The 16,051-nt window shown below is 40.8% G+C and overlaps 1 protein-coding gene across 1 annotated transcript; it reads left to right on the top strand.

The window, feature by feature from the left end:
- Nucleotides 1–363: 363 nt before the first annotated feature.
- Nucleotides 364–15,993, top strand: LOC117299435 (gamma-aminobutyric acid type B receptor subunit 2-like). The gene is made up of 11 exons (XM_033782971.1): nucleotides 364–540; nucleotides 1,028–1,258; nucleotides 3,680–3,743; nucleotides 4,735–4,824; nucleotides 5,495–5,651; nucleotides 6,169–6,301; nucleotides 7,536–7,643; nucleotides 8,884–9,009; nucleotides 9,930–10,075; nucleotides 12,899–13,091; nucleotides 14,634–15,993. Exons 1-11 carry the CDS (start codon nucleotides 364–366, stop codon nucleotides 14,793–14,795), a joined length of 1,587 nt encoding a protein of 528 aa, XP_033638862.1. The 3' UTR covers nucleotides 14,796–15,993.
- The last annotated feature ends 58 nt before the right edge of the window (nucleotides 15,994–16,051 follow it).

Here is a 16,051-nt window from a genome sequence, read left to right as displayed (position 1 = left end):
CGAAGAATGTTTGTCACCACATTTTTTTCTCTATTTTTTTTCTTCTCCTCAATATGTCGATGAATTCCTGTTGATCGACAAAACGAGGGTTTTAACGATTCCAGTTTCAAAAACCAATGTGCAGGAACGTAAGTGCGCCTAAGACGCCCAAAGGCGCCCAAAACATCAAGAGTAAAATCCAGATTCATGTTAACTCATAAATACCTCAGACACTCGCTATTCCTTTTGGGCGCTGTTGGTTCGGCTCGGGCCTTTATCGCACGGCCACGACCCTACAAGGTTTTACTCACTTATCGAAACAACTTTGATTTTTTAAATTCATATCCTCATTTCCCCTCCTCTTTGAAGGCCTACAAGTTGAAAATGTTTGGTGCATCCTACGTGTGGCTGGTACCCGGTTACTTCTCTGCAGGTTGGCAGTATGTACCCGCAGAGGAAGTGAGTTGCTCACCTGAGGAGCTGCTGGAGGCCAGTGAAGGTTACGTCACCGTTACATTCAGCATGTTTAGTATCAGCGAAGAGTTTGGCCGGTGTGGAATGGTATAAGTCCCTATTATTGAAGCCCAGTGCGAATAATGATACGAATTTTGACGTCACAAACTCGCAACGAATATTTTGCATCGGTGATCTTTTTGCTGAATTACTGCGAAACATTTTTGTTTTGCTGCGAAAACAGGGCTGTGACGTCAACATTTGCATTTTATTCGCAGCCCGGCTTAAAATAAACAATCCAATCAACGGTGATGCAATAATGACGGGGTTTCCACTACGTACGTTTTATTCGCCTGAGTTCAAACTAATGCAATCATCGCGTGAAAGGATAACCTTTTTGTCAAGGCCTTTCGTGGCTGTGTCAGCTTCGTAAAAACAAAAATCTTCTGCCCCTCTAGAAAAGTTATCACAACAGAAGTTGCCCCCCCCCCCCAACAAAAAAAAATAAATAAAATAAGGGTAACCATAAGACAAGTGCACCTTATTTTGTTCTGCAGATTATAAAATAACCTTTTTTGAAACCTTGTTTGTATAGACACCAGCAGAGTTTCGGCGGGAAATGGGGGAACTTCTGGGGACGAATATTTCAGTGAGTGATCCTGGATTTTCTGCTGTGAGTTATGACGGTGTGTGGGCTCTCGCGTTGGGAATGCACGACGTACAACACGAAATAGCAGGCGGGTTGGCTAATTACACCTACGGTGATGAAACGTATGCTAAGAAGGTCGGCAGGAGTATACTCAACCAGAAATTCGCCGGGATGTCGGTAAGACTTGACAAATTTATGATGAAGCTAAAACGGAACACTCGGCCCAGGTTTATGAGCTGACTGTTACGATCCTTGAGCCCAATTCAACAACCGTTAAACACTCAGTTACTTGAACGATAACTTTTTAAAGGAAATGCTATTTAATATTGCCTTTGATTTAATGGTTTGTCTTTTAATTTTATCTTTGATGTGTTTCCACCCTTTTGTTTTTCCTAAATATCGGTAAAAAAAGGTCCCCAACATCTAGGTTTTGAAAAACTATATACTTCTGCTGTTGACGGCGCGCGTCCATGTGGTTCCGTACACAAAGTCAAAGCAAAGCAACGTTACCGCGTTAACGTACAGTGCGCAGTGTAATGTGTGGGAGTTTGAGCTTTGAGTGAACAAACACAACACCCATTTTTGTGGATTGGGGTTTGATAGTTTATGAGAGAAACTTGTTAATTGAACTGTTTTTCATCCTGTGCCGTTGGTGGATGTTGGGAGTATTCAGAATCCGCGGAGGCACATTTTTCCTGTTTTATTTCTAACTACTTATAATAATGATAATAATACTATTGACCTCTTCATAACCATAATCACCATAATCACCATCATCCTGTCCTTGGACAAAATAGAGGACGAAGGATGATGATGATGGCCTCTAAGGTTTAAGTCCGTCATCAGGCATGACGCTCCTGGCGCCCGTACAAGCAAAACATAAATACAAACAAAAGTGCAATGCATCAAGAGTTTCGAAATAATATTGGCATGTATGAACTATGGAGGCCCTTAAATGCCAAACGACAGGTCAAAATGTTTATGTGGGTAAATTATTTAGTTCCCTCCAAACATAACTTGAAACATATTACTTTAAGGGGACGAAATCAAGTTGTTTCGATCGCTTTTTGCTATCATAATACCAGCAGTGCTTCTTCCGTTGGAATGCGTACATTATGCAGAACGTACACCACTCACATGCACGACGTCACGCGAATTTATCAACAAAAAGCAACGTTGAGCTGTGGTCAACTGATTTGTTGGTGATTTTTTAACGTTTTTTTTCTTCGAAACCACTTCCGGTGGCAGCCTGGGCTTTGAACGGGTGCCGTGCTTGGTCAAGCTACCGTACTGGTCTCTTGTCCGGTTCTAGTCATCTTTTGACTGTATATCTTGCCACGAAATATCACGAGTTGCTGCACAATTTTAACTCCATTCTTCGTCAGAACTTTACAAGTCTTTTTTGGAGTTACTTTAGGCAAACATTTTGGTTAAAACCTCGCCGTGTGACGAACAGCCATGATGGTGATTTTTAGTCGGAGAAAACGGAAGCATGTAATCTTGAAGTGTACTTTTCTCGGAAATTCATATAGGCGACCCTTATACAAAACATGCCATATACAAAACACGCCAAGATACGTTTTCAATCCCTCAAGCTCCGATTTATTTGCCTCGAGATACGCTTTCAATCCCACAACTAGGCTTTTGGTGAATGCACTACGCTCCCTCGATCTTTCGAAGAATAATAAAACAACAATTCGGGAGAACAAAATATATAGCAGAAAACACAATATTTTTTACTGAATTTGTTATGTATTATCATGGCGCACTCGTTTAGTTTTGTTCAAGAACACTGCTGTTATGTTCTTGCTTTCGTTAAAATAATTTGTTATCACTTATACGGAAGCAGGTATAGCCTACCACTACAGTCGTTATCATAATGGACTAATTAAGTAAAGGAAAAGCCTATAGTCAGATTCTTTTGATAAACCTACATTAGTCAGAATAGTATACTATGTATACCAGAGTGATGTATATTTGGTTTGCGGTAATACCATGTGTATATCTACTTGCCAGGTAGAGTTGTTCTTAGGCAACTGTATAGTATAATATGTATACCAGAGTGATGTATATTTGGTTTGCGGTAATACCATGTGTATATCTACTTGCCAGGTAGAGTTGTTCTTAGGGAACTGTATAGTATAATATGTATACCAGAGTGATGTATATTTGGTTTGCGGTAATACCATGTGTATATCTACTTGCCAGGTAGAGTTGTTCTTAGGCAACTATATAGTATAATATGTATACCAGAGTGATGTATATTTGGTTTGCGGTAATACCATGTGTATATCTACTTGCCGGGTAGAGTTGTTCTTAGGGAACTGTATAGTATAATATGTATACCAGAGTGATGTATATTTGGTTTGCGGTAATACCACGTGTATATCTACTTGCCATGTAGAGTTGTTCTTAGGGAACTGTCTTGCTTTATTCTACTGCCGCGGAGTAGATAATCGGAGGTTCGGGAGACTTCTCAGTTCTGAAAAGAACTGTCCCGCTTTTTAACTATTACCAGGGCGGATGGTATAGAAAATAGACAGGTCTACTACTTTAGCTTGTAGGATCGTAATTAACTGTTGTTGTTTTACCTTTTAGGGTTCCATCCGCTTTAATCCTGCTGGACACATCGTTGGAAACCTACTCATAGAACAAAATATCGGTGAGCTATAAGCGGCACTTTTAGTGGTACGATCCACACTAGCTTACTTTGGATAGGTCTACCACAAGGTTCTTAATTGTATTTCTGCGTAAAGAGGCATTTCGTCCAGAAATGAAAGAATACTGGAAGATCAGAGCCAGTAATCTGTATACGTTGTCTGATGGGCACCATACAATGTGGACTACACCACACAGCAATAGCTTTATATACCTTTTATCGTGGGGCGGCCATTTTGCTTTTTCCATTCATCCGAAAACATGAGGCTTGAAGGGAAACAGTATCGTCTGGTCCACGGAACGGGAACTAATTGTCAATGTCAATGTGTGAGCAGGGAACCCTAAATTTAAAAATGTTATACAAAGGTCTTTATGTAGCCAGCAGCATGCTCGTTGACACCTTGCGCTAATACCCCACCAAACCCAACCCTTTCTCACTACTTTCTGAAAAAAATAGTCTTGGTGCAAGACATTCTTATTCACACTATAAGGGTGCGTTCGTTTAGCTTCCCCCTGGGTCGACCCCGGTCTGCCCCGGTACGCTCGAATAGCTTTGACGTCATTCAAGGGGCTCACCAGGGTCAGCCCCCAGTGCCCTGCTTGTTGAGTGGTCACTTGGGGCTGGCCCGAGGTGCATGACGTCACCACGAGAGGGCAAGTGTGATCGCAGAGGCTCACCGGAGTTAGCACCGCGTGGTCGACCCAGAGAAGGTACAATCGAACGCACCCTATACATGTATCACTCAATATCATCGCGTTCCCCGCTCGCTCCCTCCCTCCTCGCCATCCACGTACTATCGTCTTGCACCAAGACAACGTAATGAGAACGAGTTCGGTGTGATAGAGGTATTTGATATATATGTTCTGCCTGATATGGGATACAACGTCCAAAAGACCTTCTTCTCCACACGCTTTGCTGAATTAGTAACGACAATATCGTGACCAATGAAGTATCTATTTATTGTACTGTATGCTTTGCTTGTTACATATGACAGGAGGTAAAGAGGAACTGATTGCAACATATGATACTATTGCACATGAGATCACGTGGTCTGTTTCACGGGATTCATTGTGGTATTACAGCGGTGAGTCAACTTCTGTCAATAATAATAGTAGGCTAGATTGACAGTCTATAGTCACAGTGCACTCTGTCATCTCGTTTTCATTTATACGAATTGGTGTAACCGATCAGAGGTTAGTATACAAATATTGACTGCTTCGAGTGCTATGGTTAAAACTACGACTCCCGAGGTGATCCCCGGAGCGTTCTAAATTCCCGAGGCGCAGCCGAGGAAAAATGGAACGGTCCGGGGATCGTGGAAAATGGAACGGTCCGGGGATCACTGAGGGAGTCGGAGTTTTAACCATAGCATGAGTAAAAATAGTCAATATTTGTTTTATAACATTCCAACAGACTATTTATCATCCTCGTACACGTAACGTTCGTACGCGCGTTTCAGATACACAGATGCACAACTGATTGGGTTCGAGGTGGGTAAAAAGACGTGTGGGTACTGCACGCCTTGTGAAGACTAGCACACGGCAATCGATGCACTATAGGCACACGGCCGCCGTTTCTTTATCATGTGACGCACTCTAAACCAATGAAAGGGCAGAATAATTGTATGGGGTGTTATAAACGCAATATCCCAACACGTGTTTTACACGAAATCATAAAATTTGCGGCAGTAGAATAGTTTAGATGATATTGTTTGATTGAATGTGGTTTGATTAAATTCTTTGCTTCATTTATAGGAGGTAAGCCTCCATACGATTCAGACATAAGAGAAACTGTGACTATACTCCAGACCACACCCATCGCTATCATGGTGGTTCTGTCGGTGTTTTCCTGCATGGGTCTTATTCTTGCCTCAGTGTTCCTAGGATTCAACATCTGGAAGCGTAAAAACAAGTGAGTCATGGCGCACAGATTAGGGAGCTTTCGTTTCGGACGACGGATGGTTCTGTGGCGGTAATAATGACATGGCATCATCTGCGCATGCGTCGTCCCTCAACGTGTAGAACAGTACTTGGGATGAATATGCGTTGTGCTCAAAACTACATACCGTCGCAGGAACATCCGTCTTTGGAAACGACAGCTCCCTCCAGTAAAGCGCCGACTGACGTTAGTGTGGAAATTTAATGTGCAATGAACACGTGCCGTGTTAGCAAACAACTATTTCGATACAACAGTAGCTCCGTGTAAACAATGATCATTGTTGGTAGGCCTACTATGAAAAAGAACACATTTTGACTGTTGAAATGGCGCCCATGCGTATTTCATGTTTACACACCATCCAGTGCGCCCTATAATCTTTGGTCATGTGATTATTTTAAGGTCACGTTAATAACAATATAAGGACTTAAATTATATAGAGAAGATTGCTCTTCCACTTTTTTAGATATATCTATTTATTTTGTTTATGCAGACAGATAAAGATGTCGAGCCCTAAACTGAACAATTTGATTGCTTGTGGTATGATGGTTGCGTACGTGTGTGTCATACTCATTGGAATTGATGGAGGTATGGTTCATAAGGAATCGCTCGTTATTGTCTGCAGGGTAAGTTAATCACGTAGAATATCAAGCCGCAATTCATTATTCAAGTTAAATTTTGCGCTGATTTGAAAAGTGTATGCCCACGTAAGATGGTGTGCACATTTTAAATTATTTCCGTCGAGTGTGAGTAGCAGACACGTATGACGTGAGCACGATCGAGCTCATAAAAGCAGCTGCCTCTACTTTTGACTTTCTACTGTGGAAGTGTCGTGGCCGAGCGGTTAAGAGCACCGAATTCAAACTCTGGTGTTTCTGATCAGCAGAGTGTGGGTTCGAATCCCCAGCCGTGACACTGTGTCCTTGAGCAAGACACTTAACCATTGCTTCGTCCTTCGGATGGGACGTAAAGCCGTTGGTCCCATGTGTTGTGTAACGCATGTAAAAGAACCCAGTGCACTTATCGAAAAGAGAAGGGGTTCGCCCCGGTGTTCCTGGTTGTGGCTGCTTAATGCGCCGTAGCACCTTGTAAACCCTTATAAGGTGCTAAATAATTGGGTCTCAGAATTCATCACTGCAATAACCTATCTTTCTGAAAGTTTGTATATACTCAGCGCCTTGAGTACCTTGTTTGGTAGATACGTGCGCTATATAAGACTTCGATATTATTATATCGATATTACTGTTGTACAGGCCGCGGGATTTTCGAACGGCATTTTGGTCTATGCTAAATACACAAACAATAACGTGTAAACAAGTTACTGAACTGTATCTACGATGTTTGCTCAGTCATTAAAAGGTTATAACTTGTTTAAGAAAAGTGCGAAAGAGCCACACTTTAACTGCCATCAGTTTGACCAATAAACACTTCTGCGATTTAAAACAATCTCCTGTGTACGAAAAATTTACCCGGTTCAAATTAGCCTGACTCATTGCTTGGTCAAGCTGAAATGGAATATTTTGAAACTTCCTGCCGAAGTTTTTGAAGTTTTACAGATGAAGAGCTTCTTGTGAAAGGGCAATATAACCTTTTTAAAGTTCTACCCTTGCGTATTTCTGTCTCAAACACTGGATATTTTGCAGAAGTTGACGATTTACGACAAAAACACTAACCGGGAGGTTTGAGTGTAAAGATCACAAACGATGGTTTATGATTTGATTTCAGTCATTTGAGTTTCCAACTTTCTCAGTTCTGGCCACAGCCACTGAAGGTCCTTTTGTGTATATCTGTTTGTTTCATTTCGAGTCCGTTAATCTTAACACTCATATTCTTGAATGAAATCATGTGTCATTGTTGCAGGCTCGTTCATGGCTGATCGCTTTGGCATTTACCTTTGCCTTTGGCGGAATGTTCACCAAGATGTGGCGAGTATACAGCATCGTCATCACAAACAAAACTAAAAAGAAGGTAAATATTATGTCAATCTAGACTCTATTATGCCTAACCTTTAAGTTCCTTTGAGGGGTTAAAGACTTTGAAAATGCAAGTTTCATCGTGTTGGCATGCCTAACATGTAAAAGAAAGGCATTTGCACCCATTTGGTTGTCCATTAAAGTACCCGGCCCCTATTATTTCAAACTTACAGGCCATGGTTTTTAAACTATGTTTTCCTGTCAAATGTTAACAAAAGGGGTTTGTTTAGGAAAAGGGGTTTGTTTAGGAAACAGGCAAACGGAAACTTCGTCAGAAATCCCCACCCCCAAAAAAATTGTGCAGTCCCTGTGCCACCCTCCCTTACCTTACCCTACGGTGGCACAGCGCAACATTGTGCAGTCCCTGTGCCACCCTCCCTTACCTTAACTGTTACCCTACGGTGGCACAGCGCAACATTGTGCAGTCCCTGTGCCACCCTCCCTTACCTTAACTGTTACCCTACGGTGGCACAGCGCAACATTGTGCAGTCCCTGTGCCACCCTCCCTTACCTTAACTGTTACCCTACGGTGGCACAGCGCAACATTGTGCAGTGCCTGTGCCACCCTCCCTTACCTTAACAGTTACCCTACGGTGGCACAGCGCAACATTGTGCAGTGCCTGTGCCATCCTCCCTGACCTTAACTGTTACCCTACGGTGGCACAGCGCAACATTGTGCAGTCCCTGTGCCACCCTCCCTTACCTTAACTGTTACCCTACGGTGGCACAGCGCAACATTGTGCAGTGCCTGTGCCACCCTCCCTTACCTTAACTGTTACCCTACGGTGGCACAGCGCAACATTGTGCAGTGCCTGTGCCATCCTCCCTTACCTTAACTGTTACCCTACGGTGGCACAGCGCAACATTGCGCAGTCCCTGTGCCACCCTCCCTTACCTTAACTGTTACCTACGGTGGCACAGCGCAACATTGTGCAGTCCCTGTGCCACCCTCCCTTACCTTAACTGTTACCCTACGGTGGCACAGCGCAACATTGCGACGGCACAAAATGGAAACTGCTTTAGATCCAACTAATACGGTAGTAATGTAATTCCATATCCGGGCTGTACTTGTCTATAAGACACGTTCTCCCATCCAAACGACACGGTAAAGACTAAAGACAACTACTATAGTGAAATTTGAAAAACTAAATGGGGCGTGTTTTTTACCTGTTCTTAATGACTAATATTTACTCTCTTTGGAATTGACTCCCTCTTGTCTCTTTCTAATCGACTAGGTGATAAGAGACCGTTCTCTATTTGCAATAATATGCGTGATGTTACTTGTGGATGTTACAATCCTTCTACCTTGGTTGATAATTGATCCAATAAACGTCAAGGAAGAAAGACTCGCACTTCATCAGGTTCGTACTTTGAAGACTTTAAATCAAATTTCCTCCAAACATTCCGTTTTTTAAATTTTTACTTTAAATCATCAACTTGTTGTTAACTGAATTATATTTAGGACGAATTTTGTTTGGGACAGCATTTTATTTGTTTTCAGATTTGGTATGTTCAAATAGTCTGTTTTTAGCAGCCGACTATGATTAATCCCTCTATCTCGAGTAAGAACGAGTAACCCGTTCTTAGTTAGGATGGGTTTAATGCGTCCTAACGTCTTCGAATACGGGACAGAATTCTTCCCAGAGTTTGGTGAAATCGACGGATGTGCACATACTCGTAACTGTTCCTCCGTAATCTGTATTCCTTGTAAGGATTTACAGTAGGCCTACCATTTATTTATTATTTATTGAACCATTGGCTTTGCAGAAGTGTTTTGATGTTTTTTTTATTTTTATTATAATCTTTTTTTGAATAACGATCGTCAGTTTTTGCCAATTGTCTGAAACTGTAAGGTTTCAAAAAATGTATTGTCAAAAAGATGTAGTTCTCTAAAAGATAAACCAAAAATGTCTACCCTTCCACCACAAATCCAACAGCCCCTTTCAGAGTTCTGTACATTCCTCAGTCCACCCAAACCAGATATTGAATTCCAATGGTCCAACCGGTACTACGTGTCCAGTGACCATCAGTCAGTGTTAATATACAAGATGTTTTTATTATTTTGTTATTTCTTTCCCTGCTGTATCTTCAAATCAGACCGTCTGGTTTGTCGACTTCCTATTATACACTATATCTAGTTCAATCCGCCTTGAATCCCGAAACAATTTTTATTCAGAATTTGCTGTCATTTCATTCTGATGAATTCTGATTCTTTTTTATACAAACTAATAAAATGTTTCTATCATTTTGTTCTTATTTTTTTAATGTCTTATTGCATCAGACAGCTGAAGATATTTCACACCGGCAGATACGAGAGATGTTAAACATCGTATGTACATCGGAAAACAACACCATATGGATTATGGCTATGCTTATCTACAAAGCATTTGTGGTCGTCTTCGGGGCTTTCCTCTCTTGGTCAACAAGGTACAATAGTATTTGAGCACCTTACTTTTTGTTTTGTGATGTGTATCCATCTCCTTGGTGTACCACTTGTGTCCTTAAGTAAGACACTTAACAATTGCTTCGTCATTCGGATGGGACGTAAAGCAGTTGGTCCCGTGTGTTGTGTAATGCATGTAAAAGAACCAAGTGCACTTATCGAAAAGAGAAGTTCCTGGCTGTGGCTGCTGTATGCGCCGTAGCAACCTGATGTAAACTCTAAAGGTGCTACATAATTGGGTCCCAGCATTCATCACTGCAATAATCTTTATGAAAGTTTGTTTATTATACTCAGCGCCTTGAGTACCTTGTTTGGTAGATACGTGCGCTATGTAAGACTTCGCTCTTATTATTAACTATTAAGCTTATTGTCTCGCTGAACCTTTTCAAACGACACGTGCAATTTGTGTTTTAAACCGAGGACACAACCACTTGGCTAAAATAACCGTGATTATTGTATTGAACTGTTTTGTCAGTGCACTTTCTCAAAGTTCCTTCCAACCTTGTGATTTTCACAAATGGGTTTGTTTTACGGATAAAAATAAGTGAGCAGAAAAACAACGAGGAAACACGCAGTTTTGTATTCAAGAATTATTTGCCTGTCATGTACGTGGTTCAAATGTTTATTTTGGTCAACCCTTTCCCATTCGCTTTTATTTCCTTCGTCTTTTGCCTTTGTTTGCTCCGTGACCCAATAATAGTCATCTCTATATTATTGTTAGCACGTTTGTTTTTCTTAATTAAAGTGGAAACCCTTTCATGGACTACGGTATTATTTTCTGTCGATGAATGTTTTCTTTTCATTTTTTAAACAAAACGCCGAGAGACTAATAATTTTCAATAAAGACATGCACCAACGTTAGTATATAAATTAAACTACAACTTATCAATAACACATTTTGCAATTACTGACGACGCGTAGTGAGTGTAAGTCACCGCGTGTGACATGTCTCTGCAAAGATTCAGATCTTGTGGATCGGAACATTCTTCACTACAACATATAAAGCATATGTTTCTCTCATAGATCCACGCAATTTCTGAAACTGAGTGTTGGTGAAGACGTCGCCCCATTTGTTCATTCCAGTTGGTTAGGTCGTGGAATCCGAGTGGGGCACCTCTTTCGTACTATAAATACCTCAGACAGTTTCGCTATTTCTACTGGGTGGAGAGCGCGTCACGTGGGGGAGTTTAAACGGTTCAAAATAACTAGCAGCTGGAGCTGTTTATAACTGGTTGTTTTCGGATACTTTTGTGCGGGTTAACCCAAAACCCCGTTCCTATGGGTGATCGATCTCGCCATGCCATCTTAGCCCATGAATTCGAGGATGCATAGGCCTACTACACACACGAATGCGTATCTGAAAACTGTCTCAGTCATAGAAATGCAGCACACGTAGAGAGCTCAAGGCCGTCGCCGGATAAGTTTTACGGAGTTCCTTACTTTATAATTACGCCTTTTAACCAAAAACAAAAAACCTTCGGCTCGGGCCTTTATCGCACGACCATGGCCCTGCCGGTTTTAAACGGCAGTTTTTCGCTACCCTTTTATTCCCTTATTAAGTATGGTTTACCCAAGAAAAGGTGCGGTAGGAGATGTCCCCCATCAGTGTCCTTCAACCCTTAACTGCGAATCGTGTGTAAATCTCGTTTGATAGTGCCCCTCGATCCTTTACCTCTGCTTCCTTCATCCCATGATGCCATTGTCCGTATATAGGATCACGTGGACCAAACCGCACATGAAGATCCGCTGCAGCTCGTTAAAAACAATCTTCAACATCCTCTCAGTATAACAACGAAGTTAAAGGCACTGGATACCTTTGGTAATCGTCAAAGACCAGTCTTCTCACTTGGTGTATCTCACATATGCATAAAATAACAAACCGGTGAACATTTGAACCCAATTGGTCGTCAAAGTTGCGAGAATGGAAGAAAAAACACCCTTGCAACACGTACGAAGTTGTGTGCTTTTAGATGCTTAATTTCGAGACCTCACGCGCGAGGTCTCAAAACCTCACAATGTTTTATACCATCAACATCTCTCCATTGCTCGTTACGTACATTTTCATGCTGACATTTATTTGAGTAATTACCAATAGTGTCCAGTGCTTTTGGAAGGCGTACGTTGTGACTTTTTAAAATGGTAATCCTAATAGATCCTGCGGTTCTAGTGACATCATGACGTTTCGTTGTGGGGTATCGATCATGATGGGAAAAACCATGGTTTACAGTTTGTAATAAGGGAATCAATGTGTAATGCAGAGGTTTTCAACTAGTGGATTAAACCCGCCGAGGCCTGGTTCTTGATAATTTTACCGAGACGAACAAGAACCAGGCCTCGGCGGGTTTAAAACACTTGTTGAAAACCGATTCAACACACTTTGATTTCCATTCACATTTTCGGTCAAAAAACATCAACACTATTTGGTCAAAAAGTAAAATAAATGCAACAATAATAACTGTTCAATGATTTCTGTCAACACAACACCCCCACCCCCACCCCCACCCCTCCAGCTATGAAATGGTAAGGCCCTCGGGCAAACAACTCCTTATTAGGAGATTGCTGTGCGCGTCGCGCGTATCACGTGATGTGACACAACTGTCCCGGCCGTTGCTCTCGACCAATAGTAATGAAGTATAGTCTTATAAGCCACAGGTGCAAGCTCGCGTGTCACGCCCATGTTTCAACACTTTTTACTGGTGTTATATCATCCGTTCAAACACCCCCAGGTGATGCCCTCTCGACCAATCAGAATGGATAAACTGTCTTAGGTATTTATGAATTTGTCTTCATATACTTCTCGATTGTAGGAACATTAAAATGGAAGGATTGAACGACAGTTATTACGTTGGGTTGTCTATCTACAACACCGTCATATGCTGCGTGGTTGTAGTCCCATTATCCTTCCTCAGTGTGGCATCGGTAGGCGTGACCTTTGCCCTCGTTTCTGGCTTCCTCCTGCTGTGCATAACGACATCTCTATGCATGATCTTCATTCCAAAGGTACATGTTGCTTACAAACAATGGGAGACTTTTTGAAAGCTCTGCCACTAGAGGGCAGCAGACCTACCAGGTAAGGGTGCACAACTCGTATAGCAAACAATGGTAAATGCTAAAAATTCAAAAATACTCAAAAAATATTTAGAAGTCTCTCAGCCTTTTGAAAATTAAATCAGATACATTGTCATCCAACAAAACCTCAGATTTCTTCTCAATTTTTGGTAGGTCAGCATTTAGGAATTTTTGCTAATTACCCTACTAGAAGAAACATCCCAAAAACTCATGCACACCGCTTATTAACCTTGGGGAACTAGTGTCCAGTGCGTCCTGTTCCAGAACAGTTTGGTTTATGCTGGCATTGTGTTATAAAAAACAGTTTGGCTAAATCTATATACAAAATCAAATACACGCAAAACACAAGGTATTGTCAGTGACCGTCACTCATGCTTCTCCTATTCCTAAGTTGTTGACATTACCTGGTGAAGAGCGCCCTCTCTAGGTGATTGGCAGATAGTCTAAAGTTTCCCATTGCAGATACTTAACAAATATTACAATTCAAACGTGTATTATATTGAGTCCCTAAAGGGAAAGATATACAGTACTGACAATATTTCGTTCCTTGAATATATCTTCGTTACCTCAAAATATAATTTCATTACCTGGAAAAAATATTTCGTTCCCTCAAAATCATTTCGTGGGAACGAAGGTACTTAGCTGGTACGGAGTCATTGATGCTCAAAGAGAATATCTTGGATATTAAAACCATTATTTCAGTGTATCTTTTCCGAGATTTCTTACAAATAATATCAGATACTTGGTTCACTGACTTTCCTGATTGAGCGACACGATTAAAGCCATTGGACACTTTCGGTACAGAAAAAAATAAATAAAAGTTTACAGATTTACAAATAATTTACGGGGTTTACAGACGGTAATGGTGAAAGACTTCTCTTATTCCAAGAAATGCTTTACTTTTTGAGAAAACATTAAAACAATATCAATTCTCGATATCGAGAATTACGGATGTTTTTTTAACATTGTCATGACACGGCGAAACGTGCAGAAACAAGGGTGCGTTTTCCCAATATTTTCTCCCGTCTCCGATGACCGATTGAGCCTAAATTTTCACAGGTTTGGTATTTATATATAAATTGTCATACACGAATTGTGGGCCTTGGACAATACTGTTTACCGACAGTGTCCAATGGCTTTAATACAACGCTCAACAGAATGGCTGACAATCCTTTTATTACCAAGAATGCCTTTATCTCTTGACCCCTTCAATTGTTATACTATTTTGTACGCCGGAAACTTAAACTTGACTAACCATTCCCTCCAACTCTTCTATTCTCACTCTTCTAAAATCTGACACCAACAAATAGCAGTAAAAATTAAAACAACACGTAAATAAGAGGTCACGACACTATAATTGTGTCCCCTGATGTTTTATGAACATGGGTAATTGTTTTACAGTGCCGTGATAAAGCTACTAGGATGATAGAACTGGTGATATTATTATTATATTTGAAACCTTTTTTTCTGCAGGTAATTGCCGTCTATCGCAAAAACCAGGTCTCAGAAAACACCTTTACGGGAATTAAGCTTGGTTCTGTGATTCCAACACCTACGGCCATTGGCAGAGAGATACCTACAACAAGTGCACAAGTTGTATCTGGTTGTGCAGCGGACGCAACACCATCTCAATAAACTCCGTAAACATTCGAGTCTGACACAAACAGACAAGCTTCTTCTTTGTTTTAATTCTCATTTAATGTACATTTCAAATATCACAATAATGTGGAAAGACCCGCTACTATCTGTGCGTTGGTTTAAGACTCTCCTGGATTTGTCACAAGAGGGCGCGCTATCACCCCGACGCGCTATCAACCACGAACCGCTATCACCCAGAGAACCGCTATCACAGGATAGTAATAGCAGATATCGGGGCTCTGAGCTAGGCACATGAAACACGGAGGCACGTCATTCACTAAATCAAAGTCCTCTCTCGAAACACCACATAGTCCTCAATGTCATAGTTGAATCTCTGACAATTAGATGTACAGTAATTCCCTAGCGATCAAGAATGTGCACAATCACATATATAGGGATCACTTAGCAAGAAGGCTAGACAACACATGTACCAAGAGACCCGCACATAAGCAACCAAGCCAGGCCAGATAGCAAGGCCATGGCAACAAACTAGAGATAAAACAACCATCATTTTGTTTTATACATGTATTTTTTTTTAGAGATATTATTTTATTTATTTAGAGATAAAACAACCATGCACAAAAACGTTGAACAGACTTGTCTGTATTATTATAATTGTTATTATTAACTGCCCATTGCAGCACACCTGTTGAATTACAAAACAGTTCACATTAAAATAAAAAGATATAATTTAATAGTTTGTTTTTAATGGAAAATGATGGAGGGCACTATCTACAAGGGATGATTACACATGAGCACAGAAATTAGAACAGACTTGTTCATGTATTATAATGGATTGTTAAAAATTGACCGCCCATTGCGGCATACCTGCTGAATTACAAAACAATTTACGTTAAAATAAATAGTGGTTTTTTTAATGTAAAACTATGGAGGAGGGCATCATAATTAGGGATGAATACAGTCAGACGATGACAATCATTATACAAAAACTTTGTTGGAATATGATTTATGAATGATTATTCTATCTAGCCTGCTCGTCGCTAAACTATACTTTCTGCGAATGGTGGATAGGCATGCATGCATGCCTCGATTACAGCCCACATGTTCTTTCAAATACCTTCAAGATTTAAAGGCACTGGACATCTTTAGTAAAAATGTCAATACCATATCATTTGGTATTTCTAAACAAAAATGCATTGAAACAACAAACTTCTGAATTTTTTTACTCAGTTGGTCGTCGAAGTTGCGAGAGAATAATTGAAGAAAAACTTCCTCGTCGCACAAGTTATTTG

Source organism: Asterias rubens, chromosome 14 (assembly GCF_902459465.1).
Source record: "Asterias rubens chromosome 14, eAstRub1.3, whole genome shotgun sequence".
Classification (NCBI taxonomy): Eukaryota; Metazoa; Echinodermata; class Asteroidea; order Forcipulatida; family Asteriidae; genus Asterias; species Asterias rubens.
The sequence above is the reverse complement of the archived record's forward strand: the minus strand, read 5'-3'. Positions and strand labels throughout refer to the sequence as shown.